The sequence below is a fragment of the Mauremys mutica genome, chromosome 1, assembly GCF_020497125.1.
Source record: "Mauremys mutica isolate MM-2020 ecotype Southern chromosome 1, ASM2049712v1, whole genome shotgun sequence".
Classification (NCBI taxonomy): Eukaryota; Metazoa; Chordata; order Testudines; family Geoemydidae; genus Mauremys; species Mauremys mutica.
In genome coordinates this window covers 308,258,637-308,284,159 of record NC_059072.1, presented here as the reverse complement: position 1 = coordinate 308,284,159, position 25,523 = coordinate 308,258,637, and the positions used below count along the sequence as shown (strand labels likewise).

Below are 25,523 nucleotides of genomic sequence, written 5' to 3'. Positions count from 1 at the left end.
CTGAGGTGGCCTGTAGCCCCACCCAGCCTGCCTGACTCCAGTCCTATGCTTTATCCTTGAGACCACCCTTCTTGGCTTATCTGGTGCCCTTCAAAGACAATATTTGGACCCTCTAAGGTTTTTATGTACTGTTATGAGTTGGGTTAAACCTTATTCCAGGTTGAGTTAAAACTGATGTGTGAATGCACCCTTCACTTGAGACAGTGATAAGAGACAATTAAGGCAGGTGGGGTGGGGACACCTAAAACAAGGTTTAATCAAGTCTTCCCAGAAACTAGCCCCAGCTGGGTGGAAGCAGTGCTTAATTTGTAATGAAAGAGGTGCTGGGGCTCAAGCAATTAGGGGCTAGGGCTCAAGCAATTTTTTTACATTCAAAACTGATGCAGCAAGCCCAGAGGTGCAGGGGCTATGAACTGCCAAGCCTAGTGGTGCCAGGGCATGGCCCGGCACAAATTAAGCACTAGGTGGAAGATTCCACTGGATAATAGTTCTGATCAGATGAGTATGTGAAATAGACAAGCTGGGGTACAGACACAGAACAGAGACAGACTATGCAGCAAAAAGCACGAAAGCAACAGCCTGAAAGCATGGTGTATGACCCTGGAAAAAGTAGAGATGAGTTTTTTAGAGCTGATGTTGGCTAGAGAGGCTTGGGGCTGTTAGCTAAGAAACTATTATTTTGTTTCTGGTTCATCCTGCATTTGGAAGAGCAGGACCTTGTCTGTTGCTTGTAAATAAGCAAGTTTGCATCAAAGAAAATACCAGACTCCATCATCAGTTTCTGCCCCCGACTGGCACATCCAGGGGTGAGCTGCAGCGGGTTCGCACGGGTTCGCGGGAACCCGTTGTTAAATTTAGCAGCCATTTTAGAACCGCTTGTTAAGGGCTGCTAAATTTAACAAAAGTTCCCGCCCACTCCTCTCCTGCTCCGCCCCCTTCTCCTCCCCCTCCCCTGCTTCCCACGAATCAGATGTTCGCGGGAAGCCTGAACAAGCAGCATGGAGGCAGCCAGCAGGTAAGCTGGGGCGCGGAGGGGGAGGGGAGGTGCGGCTGGCTCAGCTGCTCCCGGTCCCAGACCGCGGCTCCCTCCAGCCCAGCGCCGGCCCGGGGAGTCGGGCCCCGCGGCTGCCGCCGAGTGGCCGGGTCCCGGTGCCGGCCCGGGGAGTCGGGCCGAGCGGCGCCGGTCGTGGTTCTGGCAGAGTGGACCCGGTCCCCAGGCAGTGTGGTAAGGGGGCAGGGAGGGGGTGGGTTGTGGGGGGGGTGGATAGGGGTCAGGGCAGTCAGAGGGCAGGGAACAGGGGGATTGAATGGGGGCAAGGGTCCCAGGGAGCAGTCAGGAAAGAGCAGGGTTGGATGAGGTGGTGGGGGCACTCAGGGACAGAGAGAAGGGGTAGTTGTATGGGGTAGGGGTTCTGGGGGGCCATTGAGAATGAGAGGAGGGGTTGGGTGGGGCGGCAAGGGGCAGTCAGGGGACAGGGAAGGGGGGGATGGGTCAGGGGTCTCGGAGTGTGTGTGTCAAGGAACATGAGGGGTTGGATGGGGCACGACCCCCCCCCCAGAGGGGGGGGGAAGGAGGGAACCCGTTGTTAAAATTTTGGAGGGAGGAGGGAACCTGTTGTTAAAAAATTGGCAGCTCATCACTGGGCACATCCCCATGCCTCTGAACTTTGATTAGGTGCTTGGGTAGAAAATGGACAACAGAGCCTTAAGCTGTTTCTCCACACAGAAAAGAAAAGCACAAATGCTTGAATAATGACAATTTTATGAGCTGGAGCATTCCCTGAGATTCCTGTCAGGAGATCCTTTCAGAGCAGCTGTGGGGCTCCCTTCCTCCCATGGAAGGAAATCGGTGGGGGCCCATGGAGTGTGTGCAGGACTTTAAGCTTGGTCTATGTGCAAAGTTGCTCTGGTTTAACTAAAGGCATGTTTTTAAACTGATTTAGTTAAACCAATGCAAACCCCTGCGTGGACACACTTAATTTGATTTAAACCTGGTTTATAACCGGTTTAGCCTGCATTGGTAAATTTAAAAACTCCTCTTTAGTTAAACCACTGCAATTTCTATGTTTAGGTCAGACCTGAGGTACAGGATCTTGTGAAGTGTGTAAGTACCCGTCCCACCCACTTTTAAAGAGACAGTAGTAATGAGATATTGGGTTTTTAAAGGGCAGCATTGTTTCCACATGTGAGAATCAAAATGGACCCATATGATTACTAGTTTGTGTGTGTGGCTTTGTTAACTTGATAAAATCCAAATTGTTGGGGGTCACACATCTGGTGCCCAGCTATTACTAGGATGGGTACTCTATAAACACCACAGACAAACAGAGAGAAATCTGAATAAATCTAACATGTCAGCTAAACATTATGCTCTTTGGTTTACATTGGGGTAGGACACCCGTTTTGCTTTTGCCTTCTAGAAACAGAATAATAAAAGTTACAGAAAGGACAACTGCCCCCTACAAAGTGCACTTTATGAACATTTTTAACTCCAGGCCAAATTCAGAATCAGAGGCTGATCTCAGTTCCACTAGTGTGAATTTGGAGGAATTTTGCCTTCACTGAAGTTCCTTAGGATTTATGCTGATATAATAGAATTAAGAATATGGTCTTCAGAATCACTGATGTCAGTGGGTTTGCAGCAGTGAAAATCAGTGTAGAATCAGGTTATAATGTTACTTTGTATGGCATCTTTCATACCAATATATTAGAGTATAAATAATACAATTGTGGGGATTGCTGAGAAGTACAGCTTAGGCAAGGAAGAAAAGAGATACAGAGCCTAAGAAGTTTTGCTAACACCAATAGGTCACCATATAAATCTATTATTTCTTCTGTTTCAGGTATCATAGAGTCTATTGCCAGAGACTTCTTCAACAGTGAAGTGACAATGGAAATTCTTACTCAGAGTGAAGAAAAGGAACGCACTGGGAAAAAGGAGCATGTTATATTTCTTGTTCTGCAGAAGGCTAAAAGGCCAAAGAGAAAAACCAAAAAGATGACAAATCCAGAAAGCGGAGACTCCCACAAAGATAAAGAGGTGCAGTAAATCATGTATGGAAATGAGGGAGGCTTACTTACAGTTTTCTGTGCCTGTCTGGCTTCTCTTAATCTACAAGAAATATTTTAAGGCAAACAATCTACACATTCTCTCTTTAAGTTTAGAGATGGATTGAGGATGGTGAGTCTGATTCTACCTTGCACCTTGCTCCTATGTAAAATGAGGGCAAAGTGGAAGTATTTCACAGAGGTGTAAGGTCTACACAAGCTGCAAGGCAGTGGGGCATCAGGCCTCTAAAGCTGTGGATAAGTCCTAGGTTAGAGTTCACATCTGAGACTGAATAATCAATTAAAGAAATAATAATTAAAAATGATGTGATATACTGAATTTGAGAAAGAGCACATGATCATGTAATTAAAGACAGCATTATCATGCCTATGCACAATGAAGCAAAGTGAAGGTTATATGTGCAACCTTGGCTTTAGCATTTCCTCTCTTTTAAGTGCTTAACAATTCAGCCTTAATGTTGTCTGACTGTAGCGTGTTAAAATGGACCATCTGTCTGAATTGTTCACACACAAACATTCTCCTCTCTTTGTCTGCTGCTCTCCAGAAGGCACTAGCCGTAGCTTTTCAGAAAATGGAGAACTATTCTGCTTTCTCGTGCTGCCCAGAAAAGAAATCCCACTGGGATATTGTGAGAAGTGTTGTGAAATTTGGGAAAGGTGAGTGTACTAACCTCCGTTACAGTGATCATAATGAGATATGGGGCTCAGCTGTGCAGACAAATGGACACATTCCCACGAGGATGGCAGCCTGTTGGATATAAATACTGGAGGCAGTAAAACAATCCAGATGATATCATTGATTTATGTACGGATAGCAGAGTTTGGACTTGGTGAGAGGTTTTCTTGTTTAAATATGATCAGACCATAATTTGCAATTACTTTATTTGCCCCAGACTCTTTGCTTCATGTTCATTGATGTAGCTTGATGCCTGGGTCTCTATACTCATTGTGGGACTTCTATGATGTTTTTTTCCTGTTTAGATTATTTTAAAAATACTCTAGTGCAATGGGACTGGCCACTCAGCCATAGGGGCTGGAACTACGGGTAGCACCCCCTGGCTTGAAGTGGTTTCCATTATAGACAGGTTTTATAATTTGGTTCAATGGTTCTCAGCAGCCCACACAATTTTTGAGCACCCCTGCACTCAGGAGACTGATAGAAGCATGGAAAGGCTTTCACTTATAGGGGTGTTCTTGTGGCCAATGTGAAGAGACTTGATCCCACTCTACTTTCCCGGCATGAAGTGGCCATACCACAACAACCACCAGCACAACCTTGCAGGCAGACTCTGAAGAGAAGCCAAGGACTGGAATGAACAGGAAGAATTAATTATCTTCCTACCTTAGCGGGGTCCCACCCAGGCCAGCTCTGAGGTACTGTTGGGTCGATTATTTTACTGCTGCCCATGCTGTACCCGTTCCATGGATAAATAGAGGACTTCATTATCAAGAACTGTGAATATGGCACCTTACAGCATATCCAAATTCATATGCACTGAAAGTATTGTGAATGAATTTAATGATCATGGCAATGAGGCAGTAATACCACTATAGCCAGGCACAGAAGGGGCAAGGGCTGTGCACGCTCTCCATATACTGCTCTGCCAGCACACCGCTCTTCTGGCCTGTAACACATTGATACTCCTGTCTAGCTACTCTCATAAATCAAGTCAGCTAATTGTGCAGCAATTTTTAAAATATGCATTGCTGGTAACTAGGATGAAACTGCCCATCTAGTTTGCCTTTAAGTCAGGATTTGAAGAGGTGAAAGGCTAATGTGCTAACCTGCTTCCCCTCCCCCCCCGACTCCATTCTCAGCTGTGTGGCGGTTATACGTGTTTGGGAGAAGCTGTGTGGTTTCAGTTTGAGCTCTTCCACTGACAACTAGAAAAACAGGCCATTAGTCACACTTCGTCTTCAGCAGGATTCTAAGCACCTCATTCAGTTACTGCTGCTACTAGCTGGCCAAATGCATTGTTGACAATGTTTCTCTGTGCTATCCGAAAGGTTTTGTTATGAAAAAAATGTATCAAAAATGACTGAAGTAGCCTTCAGCATTACATAGTGCAGCTTTGTATAGCAACGGTAGGGGTATTTATATTACTGTGGGCAAGCGCTTTGTCAGCATTTTCTTCACAAACTCTGTTTCAGGGGTTTAATATATTGCTCATAAAACACTGTTGTGGGCAGAAACTTGGCCTCTGAGGCGAGTTTTCAGTTTGATAGCTACTTTTTTCCTTTAGTTTGGGAAATTAAAATCCATTTGGCCAGTGTTCATTTATAAGTAACCATGAGACAGCGAAGAAGCTCAAGCAACACACTTAGACACTCAGCCCTCTTGTTCCAGAGAGGGAGGGCTTATGTTTTAGTCAAGGAAAACAGAGCACAACAGACACTTTGGTCCACATTCTTGAAGGTATTTTGGTTCCTAATTTCCACTGATATCAATGGACATTGAGAGCCTAAATATCTTTGAGGATATGGGCCTTGTTGCCTAGATGCAATGGCCTGCTTTCTCTCAGGCAGTCTCTGACTTCCTCTTCAATCAGATGCTTTTTTGGTTTGTGCCTGTGTCACAGGCCCAAGGACTCCCTCCCTCAGGGGGTCCCATGTGGAGGCAGATCAGCACTGTATGGTGCTAACACGGTTGCAAGCATCGCAAGTCATTTTGGGGGGGAAGGTCAAAGGTGTAAGTGTGGAATGGAAGATTTTCTTGAAGGGAGCGAGAGGCGAAGAGGGGGAAGGAGGAAAAGAGAAAAGAACAGCTTAACTTGATACTTCAGCTAGCTCCGTGTGAAGATAAGACGCTGGCCCCAGTCCAAGGTCATGGGCATGACGAAAAATCTGCAACTGCCCAGCCATGAGAAGAAGAGAACAAAGTTGAGCAGGGCTGCAGAGATAGCAATAAAAACAGTAAGAGCAAATGAGATGGCGAAGGCCAACAGGGGGAAAAACAGTCTCTGGATCCGGGATGTTTTGGGAAGCTGAGGAGGCCACAGTGAGCCAGTTTGAACTGGTACAGAGAGCACCAGAAACAGAGAGCCCTGGACGAAAACACCCGCAAAGGAGCTCAGGACTTAAAACCCTCCTGAGAGCCAAAGCAAGGCAGAGATTGCAGTGGACCCTGGACAACCCGTGCACGGGGCAAGAACTTCTGTCCATCCCTCTTCTTCTTACATTTCACCCAGGCTTGGCCAGACTCAGGTCGTGCGTGTGTGAGTATGAAAGTGGGTTAGGGCTGGGGTACTAACGCTTTCTTGCTTCCTTTAAGTGACGTGGGAGCAGTCCCCACACTCACCGCTGTTATTTTATTAATAAAGATTTAAAACTTAGACACTTGTTGTGTTTCATCATCTCCTCCCCAAATGATCCTGTGGCCTCAGCCTGATCACCTGATGCCTCGGGCAGATTAGTAACAAAAATCTGTCACACCTGGAGCACCTGTGTAAGACTGTTGCCAGGAGCTCTGCATTTGCAAGGGACAAGGTAAAGTTTCTGTTTATTGTCACAGGGACTAAGTAACAAAGTTCAGGCTATTTCAGGTGATATTAAAAACCTCATCATTAGACTGCGCTCCTCTCCATGTAAAAATAGATTAGAGCTGGTCAAAAGATTTTGGATGACATTTTTTGATGAAAAATGACTTTTTGATCAAAAAAATTGTGAAAAAATATCCACGTTTGTTGAAATCTTTCAGGGTTGTTGAAAGTTTGACAAAAAAATCTCCACAATAAACATTGATGAAAAATAAAAATATTTTCATCAAGGCTTTTCACAGAAAATAAAGATTCATTTTGGACCAACTGTACAGCAGAGTATAATGGACTGAGGGCAACGCTTAATTTGCTGCATCAGTTATGAGTGTAAAAAATTAGCAAATTAAGCACTGACTGAAGGGGAGATTTCCAGAGGCAGAAAGGGCATTTACACTTCCAATGCCTGTTGACATTCCATGGAAGTTTGGTGCCCAGATTCCATTTGTGCCTTTGAAAGTCTCCTCCTTATTCCTCATGTTTGTTTTTTGCAGGGAACCTGTCACATACTTTTGACCCAGTTTATCCAGAGAGGCTTTGGGTGGAAGAGAGAACATTCTGTAACGCTTTTCCTTTCCACATTGTGTTTGATGAAGAAGTAAGACACCCTCCCTGGTCGGAAGCTTGTAGCTAAAGATGTTATGGCAGAGAAAACAATCTAAGGCCTGGATCCTCAGCTGCTATGTACTTCATGGAAGCTGGAGTTAGACTGATTTACAGCAGTGGAGGATCTGGCCTTAATTGTTCTCTCTCTCACCTTATGGTGGAAATGAAGGAACATCACATTTTGTTTTGATAGCTACATGTGCATAATTAAAATTAGAATTGACAAACAGCTGCCATCTTAGTCAGCGTTCCCACTGGCCAATGGTACTTCAGGACTGGGTGTCTGGTACCCTAGTGGCACCCATTGTTAACCATCATGAATCTCTGTGTTGGGCTCTGCTGCGCCGTTGCTGCCTGCCGTCCATGTAGCTGTGCAAGAAGTATTACTTAAACTGGGCTAAATACGGCTGAAGTTACATCGTTTTACCCCATTGAAATCAGTGAGGTTTCACAGGTGTCATTGGGAGCAGATCTGAACTCATCTGTATGCCCAGATTCATACTTTGCCCACCCCCAGCAGCTGTGGAAATGCTAGGACTGCGCATTTCTTGAGCTCCTGTCACCTCACCTTGAGTCCTGCCAGCCCTACCCTAGGTCTCTATCCCCTCCTTGGGCAGGGGTGGGAAGTGGGCTCAGACAGACCCAGGCGAGAAGCGTGGACTCTGAATGTGTGACCCCGGATGCTACCTTAAACAGTTTTTCTTGAGATATCAAAGCAGTAGCCCCTGGTCTCAGACTAGTGAGGGGCTGGACACATATTTATTCAATCCAAAATTAAACAGGGTTTAAATTAACCTCTCCCCTCCACACCCTCAAACAGGTGAATTGTGGCATGACATTCCTTTGTTTTTGAATGAGTTTTTAATTTTAACCCAGGTTAATGATTTTCCTTCCTGTTCTTAGCTAAGGATCAAGCAGGCAGGTGTGAACATTCAAAAGTTTGTGCCAGGACTATGGCGACCAGGGAGCAGAGTAGATAAATACTTTACTGTTGTCCATCCACAAGTTATCTTCACCATTTTCAGCATAAGGAAATTTATCAACAGTCAATTTGTCCTCAGAGCACACAGAGAAATGTTGCCTGACTCATGGAGAAACCAACCCATGCTGAAGCTCCGAGGTACTAACCTACAGCTGATTTTTACTGCTGCCCAGTGTGTGTTGGGGGGATACTCAGGCAGAGAGGAGTAGCTGAAAAGCCTGGAGGTTGAATTTTCTTAACTATAATTTTACTTTGGGAAAATTTGGTGACATGTCCTTCAACTAATGGCTAGAGCATGGCTTATCAAATTGGTCACAGTGTGGAGCAAACCTTAGGGAGCGTTTATCTTGTAGGCCCTTCCTGTCCCAATCAAGCTCCCAGTCACAACTGTGTGACATTTCTAAGACAATATGCAAGGCTGGGATTTTCACAAGCACTAAACTCTAGCCTGACTCTGCTCCCATTGAAGTTTTACCATAGAGATTAAGTGTTTTTTGAAAATCCCGCCCCTAATGCTTTTTACAGCTAGGGTGGCTTCTCTTTGTTTCCAGCAGTTTTTACTGGCATCCAGGTTCATATTTCCATGAAGACCCTGTGTGCTTGTAAAAATTCCTGGCAAAAAAAGGAAGAAGAACCAATATCATTTGACCAGCCTGCTCTCCATGGATCACCAGCAAGTGCTGTGCTGGCCACTAGTGTTCCACAGCCCACAGTTCATGAGCCACTCAGCTAGAGGTCACAATGAGAATAATTTTTTAGGTACATCCTTTTGGCATCATGCTCAACCATTGTATATTCCACAGTCACATACTAACTCTGGCTTGTGCATGCAGATTATGTTAGTTTATAAAAATGCCAAGTATTTCAGGATTGCCCCCAAAGTGTCTCAGTGTCAGGGCCAGCTCCAGGCACCAGCGGAGGAAGCACGTGCCTGAGGCGGCACATGCTAAGGGGCGGCATTCTCTTGGGGTGGTACAGTCCGGGCGGCTTTTTTTTTTTGCTTTGGCAGTTCAGGCTTTTTTTTTTCTTGCTTTGGGAGTTCGGGCGGCAGTCCAAGCAGCTTTTTTTTTTGCTTGGGGCAGCAAAAATGGTAGAGCCGCCCCTGATCAGTGTGTTGGGGAAAGTAATACTGCATGTGTCTGAAAAATTAACCGTAGCTGAATTGTTTGTTAATTTTATCAGAGACTCATGTACAGGTTGGGAAAGCTTTCAGGCAGGGAATATGTAGGGGAATAAATCAAAATGTGTTGGAACTGCTACATGCCTTTCTATTTAAAGGACAAATGATCTGGATGGAGGCCATACAGTGCATGATGTATCTGTGTTCACCAAAGCTCCGCAGTTTAGAGGAGTTGAAGGAACAAAAGATGCACATCTCCGACATTGCGCAACATGACGCAACAAGGGACCTCATTCTCCTGAACCAGCAGCGTCTGGCAGAGATAGAGCTGTCCAACCAGCTGGAGAGAAAGAAAGAAGAGCTAAGGATCCTCTCAAAGAACTTAGAGGCTGAAAGGAAGAAAACAGAAACCTTGCTGTATGCCATGCTGCCGAAACATGTAGCCAATCTGCTCAAGGAGGGCAAAAAGGTGGAAGCAGGTACTGGACTTTCATTATCACTCATACTCTTCAGGTTCAACTAGTGTGGCTGGCCTTAAAAACTTTTCAGTTGCCTTTATAACTGAGTATTCCATGGGCATTCCCTTCCCCAGTCACTGAATAAGAAGATGCATGTGATACCACCACTACTCTTATCTAACCCCAAAGGCAAAACTATGCAGTTCTGAAAGGGTGAATACTCTATCACCAATCAAGAGCAGGGCTGTTTCACATGAGGGTAAGATGTGCACATATGGATTATATGTTCTTTTGATTTTAACCTGGCAACAACTAAAACAAGAAAGGTTGATTTCATAAGCCCCATGCAGCAAAACACTTAAGTAGGTGTTTAAATTGGCAGGTGGTCAAACATTTGCAGTTGTGTGAACAAAACACATTTGCTCATGCAAATCAAATAGCCATCTAACACTGCACTTAACTTCTGGCATCTACCCAATTTACATGCACAAATTTAGTCTGTGCCTTTAAAGCTGAGCTTCAGAACTTGACTGCACAAAACTGTGAATGTGAATTTAGAGTTACTATTAAACTCTTCACTGAAAAATTGATATTTTTCAAAACAAGGTGTAAAAGACATTCTGGGTCCAGTCCAGCAGTTTTAACTGGAGAGGTTTGTTCATAGTCACAAGGGTATTTGCGTAACTTTATATAAGTACATTATAGGAACCGTATTTTTTTAAAACCCATCTAACAGATTAGAAGAATGTTGCAAACATATAAAAGATACAGCTGAACTGTGGCCAGCTATGACAGTATAGCTTTAAATATTAAAATATCCAGGCTGGGATTTCAGTGGAGTCAGGTGCCCACATCCCATGGAAACTCATAAGAACATAAGAATGGCCATACTGGGTCAGACCAAAGGTCCATCAAGCCCAGTATCCTGTCCTCTGACAGTGGCCAATGGCAGGTGCCCCAAAGGGAATGAACAGACAGGTTATCATCAAGTGACCCATGCCCTGTCACACACTCCCATCTTCTGGCAAACAGAGGCTAGGGACACCATTCCTGCCCCTCCTGGCTAATAGCCATTGATGGACCTATCTTCCATGAATCTATTTAGCTCCCTTTTGAACCCCGTTATGGTATTGGCTTTCACAACATCCTCTGGCAAGGAGTTCCAGAGGTTGACAGTGCGTTGCATGAAAAAAATACTTTGTTGTGTTTGTTTTAAACCTGCTACCTATTAATTTCATTTGGTGGCCCCTTGTTCTTGAGAAGGAGTAAATAACACTTCCTTATTTACTTTCTCTATACCATTCATGAATTTATAGACCTCTATCATATCCCCCCTTAGTTGCCTCTTTTCCAAGCTGAAAAGTCCCAGTCTTATTAATCTCTCCTCATACGGAAGCCACTCTATACCCCAATCATTTTTGTTGCCCTTTTCTGAACCTTTTCCAATTCCAATATATCTTTTTTGAGATAGGGCGGCCTTATCTGCATGCAGTATTCAAGATTTGAGTGTACCAGGGATTTATACAGAGGCAATATGATATTTTCTGTCTTATTAGCTCTCCCTTTTTTAAATGATTCCCAACATTCTGTCTGCTTTTTTGACTGCTGCTGCACATTGAGAGGATGATTTCAGAGAACTATCCACAATGACTCCAAGATCTCTTTCTTGAGTGGTAACAGCTCATTTAGACCCCATCATTGTATATGTATAGTTAAAATTATGTTTTCCAATGTGCATTACTTTGCATTTATCAATGCTAAATTTCATCTGCCATTTGGTTGCTCAGTCACCCAGTTTTGTAAGATCCTTTTGTAGCTCTTTGCAGTCTGCCTGGGACTTAACTATCTTGAGTAGTTTTGTATCATCGGCAAATTTTGCCATCTCACGGTTTACCCCTTTCTCCAGATCATTTATGAATATGTTAAATAGGACTGGGCCCAGTACAGCGTCCTGGGGGACACCACTATTTACCTCTCTCCATTCTGAAAACTGACCGTTTATTCCTACCCTTTGTTTCCTATCTTTTAACCAGTTACCAGTCCATGAGAGGACCTTCCCTCTTATCCCATAACTGCTTATTTTGCTTAAGAGCCTTTGGTGAGGCACCTTGTCAAAGGCTTTCTGAAAATCTAAATACACTATATCCACTGGATCTCCTTTGTCCACATGTTTATTGACCCCCTCAAAGAATTCTAGTAGATTGGTGAGGCATGAGTTCCCTTTACAAAAACCATGTTGACTGTTTCCCAACAAATTATGTTCATCTATGTGTCTGACAATTCTGTTCTTTACAATAGTTTCAACCAATTTGCCCAGTACTAAAGTGAGTCTTACTGGCCTGTAGTTGCTAGGGTCACCTCTGGAGCCCTTTTTAAAAATTGGCATCACATTAGCTATCCTCCAGTCATTTGGTACAGAAACGGATTTAAATGGTAGGTTACAGATGACAGTTAGTAGTCCTGCAATTTCACATTTGAGTTCCTTCAGAACTCTTGGGTGAATACCATCAGGTCCTGGAGACTTATTACTGTTTAGTAATTTGTAGTAATTATCAATTTGTTTCAAAACCTCCTCTAATGACACCTCAATTTGGGACAGTTCCTCAGATCACCCCCCAAAAAATGGCTCAGGTTTGGGAATCTCCCTCACAGCCTCAACAGTGAAGACCGATGCAAAGAATTCATTTAGTTTCTCCACAATGGCTTCATCATCTTTGAGTGCTCCTTTTGCATCTTGATCGTCCAGTGGCCCCACTGGTTGTTTAGCCGGCTTTCTGCTTTTGGTGTATTTAAACCATTTTTTGCTATTACTTCTGGAATCTTTGGCTAGATGTTCTTCAAATTCTTTTTTGGTCTTTCTAATTATATTTTTACACTTCATTTGCCAGAGTTTATTCTCTTTTCTATTTTCTTCATTAGGATTTAGCTTCCACTTTTTAAAGGATGCCTTTTTGCCTCTCACTGTTTGTTTTACTTTGTTGTTTAACCATGGTGGCTCTTTTTTGGTTCTCTTACTATGTGTTTTAAATTGGGGTATACATTTAAGTTGAGCCTCTATTATGGTGTCTTTAAAAAGTTTCCACGCAGCTTGCAGGGATTTTACTTTTGGTGCTGTACCTTTTAATTTCTGTTTCACTAACCTCTCATTTTTGTGTAGTTCCCCTTTCTGAAATTAAATTCTACAGTGTTGGGCCACTGTGGAGTTTTTCCTGCCACAGGGATGTTAAATTTAATTATATTATGGTCACTATTACCAAGCGGTCCACCTATATTCACCTCTTGGACCAGATCCTGTGCTCCACTTAGGACTAAATCAAGAATTGCCTCTCCTCTTGTGGGTTCCAGGACTAGCTGCTCCAAGAAGCAGTCATTTAAGGGGTCAAGAAACTTTATCTCAGCATCCCTTCCTGAGGTGACATGTACCCAGTCAATATGGGGATAGTTGAAATCCCCCATTATTATTGAGTTTTTTATTTTAATAGCCTCTCTAATCTCCCTGAGCATTTCAAAGTCACTAACACTCTCCTGGTCAGGTGGTCTGTAATATAGCCCTACTGCTATATTCCTATTTTTCAAGCATGGAATTACTATCCATAGAGATCCTATAGTACAATTTAGTTCATTTAAGATTTTTACTTCATTTGATTCTATGCTTTCTTTCACATATAGTGCCACTCCCCCACCAGCATGACCTGTTCTGTCCTTCCAATATATTTTATACCCTGGTATTACTGTGTCCCATTGATTATCCTCATTCCACCAGGTTTCTGTGATGCCTATTATATCAATATCCTCATTTAATCCTAGGCACTCTAGCTCACCCGTCTTATTATTGAGACTTCTAGCATTGGTATATAAGCATTTTAAAAACTTGTCATTTTTTGGTTGTCCCCTATTGCATGATGTAATTGAATGGGACTTTTTCTCATTTGACTGTTTCTCATCAGATCCTCCCTGTATTTTATCACTTTCCACCCTCTCCTCCTTATTACAACATAGGGAATCTCCATTTATAGATCCTCCCCTAAGGGATGTCTCTGTCTGAATCACATGCGCCTCTGCACTTGTCAGCTTTCCCCCAGCCCTTAGTTTAAAAACTGTTCTATGACCTTTTTAATTTTAAGCGCCAGCAATCTGGTTCCATTTTGGTTTAGGTGGAGCCCATGAATACAATTTGGGCATTTTAGGTTCTTAGTTTTAGGCCTGATCTGACACCAATTGAAGTTAATGGGCGTCTTTCCATTGAGTTCTGTGTGCTTTGGCTCAAACTAGTCAATAGGATTTTGTTTGGCAGATTACAGAAATCTACTGTCAACTTTTATTATTGACGTAGTCAAATAACAGTGGATGCTTTTATAAAGAAATAGCATCTCATATCTGATTTCTCCCACAGGGGAATTTAATTCCTGCACGATTCTCTTCAGTGATATAGTGACATTCACAAATATCTGCTCAGCCTGTGAGCCTATCCAAATCGTGAACATGCTGAATTCCATGTATTCAAAGTTTGATCGATTAACCAGTGTTCACAACGTGTATAAAGTAAGTGTTTGTTACTTGTGTTCTGTGCTATTCTTTACTGCACTTTTGTTTCCTGCATTTGAAATTCTAAAGAGAGGCTAAAATGTAGAAGAATGGCTATCACCGCAACACGCAGTTTGACTTATTTTCAAACTTTTGAGATGAAAATTTGGGGGACCATCTCACCTCCCTATTCTCCCCACCATGAAGATTCAGGAACTAAGAGTTTGTCACTGGAGAGTTTATAAAGTATATAAAACTAATGAAAAAAGATTTCATATACAGCTAGGCCCTAGATTCATCCCCAGTCCTGTGACATGATGAACGAATCCAACCCCCAGTTACTTCAATGGGAGAGCAAGGCACTCAGCACCTTACAGGACTGGGCATTTTGCTCTCCAGTGAAGTCAACAGGAGCCTTTCCATTGACTTCAATGGGCTTTGAATCAGGCCCTGTCTGACTACTGCATTTTTTCCCTTGTCTGTCAGGTTGAAACAATAGGCGATGCATACATGGTAGTTGGAGGAGTCCCAGTGCCTATTGCCAGTCACGCCAAAAGAGTGGCCAATTTTGCACTGGGTATGAGAACTGCTGCCACAGAGGTGATGAACCCAATCACTGGAGAGCCTATTCAGGTATAAAACAGGCGAACTCAGTTTGATAAAAAGTACTGCACTTAAGTGCTTTGCTGAATCACAGCCTAAGTGTGTGAGTAGCTTTAAGCAAGCGTTCTCAGGTGCTACAGTAATACAAATAATAATGCATTTATGTGCTTTGCTGAATTTGGGCCTTAGGCCTCAATCTTGCATGGTGCCAAGCACTAATCGGGAATCTAGCAAAGCATTTAGGCACATGTTCATCAGCTTGCAGGAGCAAGTCCATTGGGATCTGCTGTATCTTTATTGGCATCTGTGTCTGTACATAATTAGCAAGTCAGTTAATGGCTCCTGAACAAGAACAAAAGTAGCTGGCCCTGATTTATTCCAACCTTGCCTCTCCTTTGTCTGAGCTGCTTAACACAGAGCAGGGCAGTGGCTTTTTTACTGTTAGCTGAGAAAGTATAAGCCATTTTATAAATCATTACTGCACAACTATAAAAATGCAGAGTGAACTATTACCAGAAAGGACCACCGCCTAATCCAGAGGAGGGAATAGTGCTGTAGAAAGAACAGTGAAGGGCATTTTCTATAACCAGTTTTTATTAGTATTTTCTTTGACAATAATTTACAGCAAAGCAGTGAGGTAACAGCCAGCTTATAGAGGACAAAGCTAAGCCTGGGTAGACTGAATGATGTACGTCGTATGCATAGTGGTAAGGTTTATTCTGAGACATTGATGCAACTTCCATTAGGCAATGCGCTACTGTCTGTAGGTGAAATTTAGCCCTTTGCATGAGATGAATTTCACCCTAGTTAAGCTGTGTGCATCTGTTCTCTGGTGCAAGAGTGCTCTGGTTTGTTTTCTTGTTTCAAGTCTTATAGACCACAAACGCTGGGAAAAAGCAACACCAGGGATCGGCAACCTTTGGTTCGCGGCCCATCAGGGAAATCCATTGCGGGCCGGGATGGTTTGTTTATCTGCAGCGTCTGCAGGTTTGGCTGATTGCGGCTCCAACTGGCTGTGGTTCACTGTTCCAGGCCAATGGGGGCTGCGGGAAGTGGCGGCCAGCACATCCCTCAGCCCACACCACTTCCCACAGCCCCCATTGGCCTGGAACGGTGAACCACAGCCAGTGGGAGCTGCGATTGGCCAACCCTGTGGACTCTGCAGGTAAACAAACCAGCCTGGCCTGCCAATGGATTTCCCTGATGGGCCACGTGCCAAAGGTCACCGATCCCTGAGCTACACCTTTTACAGTGGTCAATGATTAAATCCCTTTGGGTATATTATCAATATGATGATACTGATGGGAGTTGTACCCGTTTAATTGCCACATGGCAGATTCAGGCTTTACCTAGTAAGATGCAAAATAAAGTTCAGCCCTGGTGTGAACAGGTTCCAAATTTCCACTAAAATCAATGGGAGTTGTGCCCACTGTATGCCTGAATGGAACTTGCCCCGCTATCCACCCAGTCTGGCAGTGCCATAAATAGAAGTGTGATATACAGAGAATACCAGAAGATGCAGCCAGTCCTCCTTCCATTTCATTTTTTACTGAATTGTAATATCAGATCCTTTTTCTGGAAACTTGTAAGATAATTTTTTAGACTTGCTATACCTTAGAAGCAGAGTTTCCAAAATATACTACACGTGTTGTCTTTGATGTTTCTAGCACTGTTACTTAGTTCCCTGAACAAAGGAAGAGACTGCTGAGTACTATCCAATAGGGTGGTGGATGAGATGGGCTGCTGAGATCTTACTGATGATCACAATGAAGAGCCAATATTATTTTCAAAATATCATGTTGGGTTTATACTGACAGATCAGAGTTGGGATCCACACAGGACCAGTTTTGGCTGGAGTGGTTGGTGAGAAGATGCCCAGGTATTGCTTGTTTGGAGACACTGTCAACACAGCCTCTCGGATGGAAAGTCATGGACTTCCTAACAAAATCCATCTCAGCCCAACAGCATTCAGGTAGTGTCAAAAGGTTAAATAATAATGAGACCCAAAACAACCGAGAATTTGTTTCCTCCTTCTCTTCTGCTTATAGCATTAATAACACAAACAGTTTCTCTCTTGGATGAGAGCCAATGTAGGCACAGAGCACCAACTCCACTTAGCTCACAGTACTTCTCAATCTGGAAACACACAGGATAAAGTTTCATTTTCACACTTACTAATAATCTCAAAACAATTCACTGAGGGATATAGTTTAAATCGGAGTGCCTAAACTGGGACGCAACGGTGCCCGTTACTCAAGCAACACCCACACAAAGTGCCTATTTACAAGCACTTTGAACATACAAGGTTTGATGGCTGTAGCACGGCAGTTACCCCGCTCCGGAGAGAAAAGGCTAGGCTGACTGGGGAAGCAGCCACCGCTGGGGCCATGCCCCAATCAGGCCATGCCCCAATCAGGCCACAGCTGGCCCTATAAAAGGGTTGTGAGCCAGGCGCTAAATCAGTCTCTCTCTAGCTGTAGAGAGAGAAGGACCTGGCTGGCAGGGAGAGAAAGATCCTGAGTAGAGCAGTGCTGAGGAAAGGCAAGAGGATCTGGGGAGCTCCAACCTGGCAACTCCCCAGGCTGCAGGCCCTGTGCAAGGCCTAGAAGTACTGGGGCTGCAGAGGTGTAGCCTGGGGTTAGGCAAAGGCAGCAGGTCCAAACCCCTCTTGCCAGTGACAAATGGTTTACACACTGCAATCTTCCCCAGTGAGCAGGGGGCTAGATGATGACTGGCAGTAGCCACTGAGGCAATGTGGAGATAGAGGGTTGAGGAGAGACCCAGAGTGTGGGGGTACTGCTGGGGCAGAACCCTGAGGTAAAAGGCACCGGGGTCTGGAAGGGATACGGGACCAGCAGCAGGCGAGAGAAACAGTCCCAGCAGGCGATACAGCGGCCTGCCGAGGGTGCTCCGTATGCTGGAAAAGAGCTAATTTCCCAGACAACCAGCAGGGGCACCGCCCCATTGAGTCTCACTTCGCTACAATGGCATGTAGTCACAGCTCTGCAATGACAGGGTGAAGAAGGTGTGGTCCCCAACTAGGAGCTTCTTTTCAGGCACTCTGCCTCTCAGAGCAAGAAATAACTTACACAAATAGTTTCTTAACATGGCAACACTTCCTGCCCAAAAATAATAAATAAGGAGACTTACATTGCATTGCTACCCCCAGCAAAATTCCTGTGGTATTTAATGACAGCTTTGCCTGACTAAAAGCTGAAGGATTGGATTGACAGTCAACATAAATGTGATGTTATGGCCATAATCATAAGTCAGTCTACTCTTTTCTATGCATGAAACCCAAAGAGGGTCACAATCAAATAAATACCTGAGGTCCCAATCCACTCGCATTACCCAAATGCCCATCAGAATTTTTATGCATTCAATCCAAGATTTTCCTGCCAGACACTAACAGGCAATCTGCGGGATGAAGATATTTGCTTGTTTTAATGTAACACAGCAGTGATGCTATCAAATAAGCTAAACAACTAGGAGATGTTTAACTCTGCATTCTGCATTCCTGATACAAATTCATGTGTGACTTCTAATTAAATATGGAACTTTGGAAACGCTCATGATGAACATTCTAAATTTTAAAGACTCAAAACATTCCACCCTGTCAATAATTACTGTAAAGAACAGTTATAATCGGAAATGTAACTTTATACAAATGACACTGTCTTAACTAAACAGAAGTGTTCTGTATAAAGTACATCCTCAGGTGCTTACTTGCTAACTTTACTGACCAAGTATATTCTATTGCTTTTTAGCACTGGAGAACTAAACAGTTTTGGTAGAGGGAGCTGGATTCCTTTCTGACTCATGCATCATCAACAGATTTGTTACATTTCAGCTGCCAAATCTTTATTACTGGTGATGATGCATGAGCCAGAAGAGCAGAGGCTGAGTTTGCAGGACTTGCATTGAGTAAAAATATTTACTTGTGAAGTGAGCACAGTTGATTTTGAGCCACAAATATGGAACCTCACATTATTTTCACAGGGTCACTTTTCTGTGTTTAACTGCACATTATGTTAACAGGGAACTTTGCCCACCATCACCAAAGATGCAACTGAAGACAGATTGGTTAGGTCCCAATCCTGTGACATTCAGTGGACGGGCAGGTTGCTGCCCCTGGGCAGAAGTCAGGTGGGGTTCTACCCATTAAATTCAGTGGGGTTTTCTGGGGTGCAGCAGGCTGCCCAGGAACTACACATTGCAGGATTGGGGCTTGAGTACCTTCCTGTTTGGAGAAATGTCTTGAGTATGTTTGAACAACCACGTAACATTTAAACAGCGTCTCTTCTGTTCTGGACTTTCCCAGCGTGAACAGCCTTTGCAGAAAAGAGCTTCTCAGTTAGGCTCTTATTGTGAATACTCTCGTGTATAAAGTTAAGCATGTGCGTAAGTATTTGCAGGACAGGGGGTCTAAGCTTGATGCTCCTGTGTAAACCCCAGGGGAAAGTACAAAATATAAGAGAGGCTGTTCTCATGATAAATATCTGCTCCTTGTGATGTCAATGAGACGAGTCACCTGTGTAAAGCTAAGCACGTGCAAAAGTGATTGCAGGTCAGAAGCTTAGCCTCTAGACCAACCCTAAGCAGAACAATGAACTTTTGCTTTGATAGTGTTGTTCTGGTTACAAAACCAGCGCTAAAAAAACACATCCAACCCTACAAATATTGCGCTGCAAAATTTATCCTTCATCCTTCTCGCTCCAAATCCCAACTTAGACTTCTTTGTCCTAATTATTGTCCCATATCTTCCATTGTGCAGAGCTCTACAAAATCAAGGCTTCGAAATAGTTGAAAGGGGAGAAATTGAGGTGAAAGGCAAAGGAAAAATGACCACCTATATTCTGAGGCAGAATCTATATGCAACTGAGAATGAAATCATGGGGAGAGCAGAAAAGCAGCACTCCAGTCACACGGATCCGACGGGTGAGCTAAGAGAAACATCTTAATCCATATCTGGGATGCAAAATGATATTTCTCTCTTTATTAACATAAAGCTTATACTTCTGTAACCCTTCTGCCCCTCTGAGTTGGCAGCAACAAGGGCCGGGTTCAGTATCCAGGGGTTCCGTTTCAATAACACAATGCAAAACCGGCTCGAGCCCCCACCCAGTGACCTGGGACAATTACCTACCACCCCCCCGGGCGCCTCTAGGAGGCAATACTTCCCCATTCGCAAGCACGGAGTCTGAGTGTAGCAAAATCCTTTTAATAAAGGAGGGAAACAATGCGGCATCACGTTGGAGAGACACCACAAACAGGATTATAACACAAACCATAAGCAAAAGAACCCACTTCCAAGTACATTTGGCACTGTCCTTTTCCCCCTTAGGGTCTTAAGTCCAATCACCCCAAAGTCCAACAACCCAAGAGTCTCTGTCTCTGGTCAGTGCCACCCCAGAGTTCAAAAGTTTATCTGCAGAGTTTTACCCCCCCAGCCTGGGTGGAAATGGGGGGGGGGGCACACACAGGGTGTTAAAGGACACCTTACGTGGGCCAGGGCCGACTGCTCCGCTTCTCCGTGGAGTTCTGCTGCAGCCTTTACCACGACTGGCTCCACTCCATCAGCTGTGCCGCTCCTCCAGCCAACCTGTGAACCGCATCAGCTGTCCCCACGAACCGCTCCACACTGCTCACTGTTCCACAGGCTGTGCCAACGTGCTGCAGACTGCTCCGCTCTGCCAGCTGCTTAGCAATCAATCTTCAGGCTCCCCCACTCAGTGATCTCAGCTCAGTAAGCTTAGCTCTTTTAGTGATTTCAGCTCTTAGTGGTTTCAACTTGAACCCCAGTGCCACCTTGGCCCAACATGAATTCAGGTCAGCAGCCTCCAGATGGACTCCTAAAGGATTCAAAATTAGCTCTGCTCTTTAACAGTGGAGAGAGGAGGATGTGCAATTGGTGTTCCAGGCCCTCAAAAGGGGCCCATACCATCAGGTACACACACCAGTCCCCAGCCTCTCTCCCTTCACTGGGTTTTGGAACCCATGTCCCTTGTCTAGCAAGTACTATTTAATGTAGGTTGAGTCATTTCTGTCATAAAGCAGTCTCGTAGTTCCTCATTCACATAATTAAGGTAACAGCACTTTTTTCTCCTTCCTGCCCCAATAACAAAGAAATTGGGGATTCCACAGTGTGAAAATAACCATCCCATGCTGCTGTGTGTTATGCTAAGTGGAGTGGGTTTACCAATGCAAATGCACATTCCTAAAATTCCTTTGCCCACTCCTCATAATGTACCACCAGATGTCAGGGTAGATCTCATCCTGACTCTGCTTACACTTCATAGAGAACACCTTTGCCTCCTACATTACACCTACATCACATACTTATATCCTTGCCTTAGGTTTGAAATCTATGCCCTCAAACTAACGTTTAATACAGCATCTCAAACAATCATTTAATCCCATGATTTTCAGAGGTGCTGGGTACTTGCAGTTCCACTGTTTTAAATGACAGTTTTGACAATCAGGCCTAAGGTCAGCACAAACTATATTTTCTAGGGAAGCAGCAAAGAATCCTGTGGCACCTTATAGACTAACAGACGTTTTGCAGCAAGGCTTGCATCCGAAGAAGTGGGTATTCACCCACGAAAGCTCATGCTGCAAAACGTCTGTTAGTCTATAAGGTGCCACAGGATTCTTTGCTGCTTCTACAGAACCAGACTAACACGGCTACCTCTCTGACACATTTTCTAGGGAGTAACTTTAAACTGACAAAATATATATATGACTAAAATATAATTATTTGTAACCAAATGTAATGGACGTTGTCTTTATAGTCTTGAAAATTATATTATAACCTACTCAATTCAACTAATAATCCAAATCTTATTCATTAGAAGCCCATAAAAAATCCTAAAAAAAATTAATAATTTACATCATTGTGTCCGAGTATATTTTTTTTTCCCTCGTGTGCGTGTGGCTGCTAATGAGGACTTCAGATTTAAGGTTCTTGCCACTTGGAAGTGAGATTAATAGGGTGACTTTTAAAAAATAACGTTTAGATGCTATAATAGTGATGGGAACAAAGAGTTAATTTCATCATGAAACAAGCAGCAAAAAATAATAATAGAAATAGAGAAGTTACAGATGGCAAATACCTAGAGATTAGAGATGATCCTAGATCTAGGCCTTAGCTCTGGAAGACTGAGAAGTTATAAACACAGTCCCTGCCCTGAAGAGTTTGCAACCTAAATAGAAAGACAGACAACGGACTTGGGGATAAAGGTGTAACCTATAAGCAGAGTGATTAAGGTGATGGCTGGCAAATGTTACAAGTTCTTTTTAATCATTTGGGGTTTTAAAATGAATATAAAAGTGTGCATGGTGTGAGGGCAGAGGTGAGAGTTAATAGGCGCAGAGGAATAAGAGAACGAAGGAAGGGGAGGGTGTGAAAGGGAAATGGGGAGCATAGAGACAAGGCAAAGTGAGGAACAAGGATTAGAGAGTCTGAAGCTACAGCAGAGGATTGGGGACAGGGGAGGGAGCAAACAGACAAATAAAAAGGACCCCAAAATGTTTTGAAACATGACTTATGCAGTAGATTAAAATTGCCATCTCCTCTCTCCAGCTATCACCAAAATGGCACCACTGCCTCTTGGGCAGGGGCGGCTCTAGCTTTTTTGCCGCCCCAAGCACGGCATTCAGGCTGCCTTTGGCGGCTTGCCTGCGGGAGGTCCACCGGTCCCGCAGCTTCGGTGTACCTGCCTCCAAATTGCTGCCAAATCCACAGGACCGGTGAACCTCCCACAGGCAAGCCGCTGAAGACAACCTGCCTGCCGCCTTTGCAGGGACCGGCAGGCCCCTCCCCCGCAGCTTGCTGCCCCAGACATGCACTTGGAGTGCTGGTGCCTGGAGCCATCGCTGCTCTTGGGAAGAGTCCCTTTTCCTGAGCAAACACTCCAACCTGGGACATAGAATGGGAGCAGTCCCATGTCTCGCACTGCAGTGTTCGTTTGAGCAGAGGACATTTCTCAACAGAGCCATGCATTGTTCCCATTCTACCGTCTGCTGCCCTGGCTCCTGCAAGTGGGAGCCAAAGAGAATCCATGACTAACAGAGCTCAACCATCAAAGGGAGTGGAGTTAGCTGCAAAAGTGGAGTTAGCTTGTCTGTTTGTCTTTGCAAAGCCCATCAGTTGAATAGTTGTTTCTGTGCTGCGGAAACCATGAAAAATGAAACACAATGAAGATACTATGAAAGCAGGCACCCTACTTTGGTCCAGATGCAAAACTCTTTGCACATTCATTTGTTCACATATCAACTGATGCAGTTTTAGGCCATTGTCTTATTTAGCTAGTGAAATATTGGCAGATGGGAATGTCAGTGACCAAAAAGTGAATAAATGTGATCCCACTTCACATCTAACAAGGTGAAAAGATACTGTTTCTGGCAAGAGCTAATTGTTCTGAACTTTGGGAACTTGAAAACCACCACAGTTTATGGCATCCTCCTAGATGTGTGCAATCATTAGTCAGCACATGGTAAACAACAGAGGCTACACATGCTATGCATTCTGGGGCTACAGTTAGGGCCAAAGCATAGAAAATGGAGGGAAGTTAAGGCACATACTCACTTGAGTGCCTACTTTGCACATATTGCTGTGGTAACTGCACACACAAATTCAACCAGACTGTTGCACATACCGTTTTTGTGAGTGCAGGTAAGTTTCCAGTTTTCAAAAATGTAGCCCAGAAAGTCTTCCCTTCTCCTCTTCGCACTTTCAGGCCTTTGTTTCAAAGCTCCTCTTCCTACAAATGCCTAATATAAACAGTGCACATTGTCACATGTGTGGTCTCCTTCCTCCCCCTTCTTGTAGAGGCAGATGATCTGGGAAATCTAGCCAGCAAGACTATTGCTGTTATGAAGCACGCTGACAGCCAGCAGCTGCTCACCAGCAGCAGCCTTGCATATGGTGAGTACATCAAGGATTTATTTCAAAATACTCCTACTACTTTATTTCACATAAGGAGAGGGAAAGATGATCCAGAACAGTCTGCTGTCATGTCTCCTCTGCTCACCATGGTGATTAGTGACTTAAACCATGTCTACACTGGGGATTTCAGCCTTTTGTAGTGAGGAGGCTACACCACTGAAAACACCTAGAGACTTGCACTGGTTCAACTTACCCCTGCTTGCAACTGAAGCAAACTGCACCAATGCAGCTTGTAGCTTACGGTGGCTTTGCTTGTTTGCACTAGGGTTTGTACCTGCGCAGTGGCTGTCCACCAGTGTCGTACCCGGGGCAAATCACTGTTGTAAACAAGGCCTTTAAAATCCAGGCATAAATGTAGTTGGGTCATTGACTGGCCTACACAAGGCAAACAATCAGGATTTACAGCTTATTCAAGGTTTAAACACAGTTATTGTACCTAACCCAGATCATCACAGGGTTTGAGCACTATTAAACTGTGCTAACGCATGTTCTACTCCACTCTCAACCCAAGTTAAAGCAGCTTCAAGAACCTGATTTGGCCTTATCCACTGTGCCTGGCCAAACACTGTTATAACCAGTTTTATCTACAGCTTTATTCGTACCCCGATGATGCCAAAGTCCAGCTGTTAAAGCAGTCACGTTACTGTACTTTGTGCAGACAGAGCCTTCCGCGGTCACATCATAGGGGATGTCTCCAATCAGCAGGACAGCTTTTAGCGATGCCATACAAATTTACCTTGCAGCCACTACCTTCATAGCCATTTGCATTTCAGCATCCTCACTTTGAAAAGCAAGAGAATTCTTCCTCCCAGATGGAGCTCTATGAATCTTTGTTTTCTTCTCACTTCAACCCTCCAATTCTCTTTCAGAGCCACGAAGGCCTCTACTAAGGACGCCACTGCTATTATCAGAGTTATGTGGAAGGTGCTCCCACGTTATGGTGGCAGTCTGCAGTATAAAACCCTATGATAGTTGGATTGACTAGCAGCCACCATGTTCCTAGAACATAACTTCCTAGGCCAGAATCACTGCTTTTAAACTGCTGGAAGGGTGGGTGTTGAGTGGTACAATGCATGTCTTAGGGACTTTACCCTCCTCCAGATCCCTTTTATCGTGTGCTCTCCTGCTAGCAACTTCATGCTCATTCCATAACTCCGGGTATATTCCATTTCTCTTTTCTTTTCCCCATTTCTCCACCAGTTAGTTGAGCGGGTTTCTAGTACACTATGACTTAGAGGGTTTAGCTCTTGTTGCTTTTGTTACACAGAAGTACAGAACTCGATACATGTCAAGTGACAATAGAAGTTTAGAAACAAAATAGCCGCTCTGTCAGATAAAGCAGAACCAAATGCATCAGCTTTGCCTGTGAGAATATCTGCTCTCATGGGACAAAGCCAGCGTCTAAGAAAGGATATCAACAATTTTGTCAGTGTTTCCTCCTGGGATGGCTAAAAAGCTGGCTCTGTTCACAGCAGGGGACTCCTTGGCGATTTCACTTATTTTTTTTCACACCTCTTTTTGTTCTCACTTGTTATCTGTCAGAGACTGAAGTCAGGCTGTATAATGGAGAGCGTACAAAGGGTGATGCAGAACAGCAGCTTTCAGATCAGACGAGGACACAGCACTTCAGTGACGGCAATGCACATTCTAGGTTTTGTGTTTTGTTGTAATAAAAGGAAAA

General features: G+C 44.0%; 1 protein-coding gene across 4 annotated transcripts; it reads left to right on the top strand.

Annotated features, from left to right (window-relative positions):
- Positions 1-25,523, top strand: LOC123350575 (guanylate cyclase soluble subunit beta-2-like). Of its 4 annotated transcripts, none has more exons than XM_044989215.1 (12): positions 1-117; positions 2,844-3,040; positions 3,615-3,726; positions 7,097-7,200; positions 8,112-8,328; positions 9,469-9,789; positions 14,162-14,310; positions 14,779-14,925; positions 16,713-16,867; positions 19,670-19,833; positions 23,726-23,821; positions 25,385-25,523. In XM_044989215.1, exons 2-12 carry the CDS (start codon positions 2,891-2,893, stop codon positions 25,510-25,512), a joined length of 1,743 nt encoding a protein of 580 aa, XP_044845150.1. In that variant the 5' UTR covers positions 1-117; positions 2,844-2,890; the 3' UTR covers positions 25,513-25,523. The 4 variants fall into 4 exon arrangements, with proteins under 4 accessions (XP_044845150.1, XP_044845175.1, XP_044845167.1 ...); XM_044989232.1 differs by lacking the exon at positions 1-117 and adding an exon at positions 593-609; XM_044989224.1 differs by lacking the exon at positions 1-117 and adding an exon at positions 2,214-2,223.

Excerpts from the sequence above, each read along its gene's own strand:
- LOC123350575 (XM_044989215.1), top strand. The coding sequence starts at position 2,891 with ATGGAAATTCTTACTCAGAGTGAAGAAAAGGAACGCACTGGGAAAAAG. Across the intron at positions 3,041-3,614 it reads ACTCCCACAAAGATAAAGAG|AAGGCACTAGCCGTAGCTTT; the intron begins GTGCAGTAAATC and ends GCTGCTCTCCAG. Across the intron at positions 8,329-9,468 it reads ACCCATGCTGAAGCTCCGAG|GACAAATGATCTGGATGGAG; the intron begins GTACTAACCTAC and ends TTCTATTTAAAG.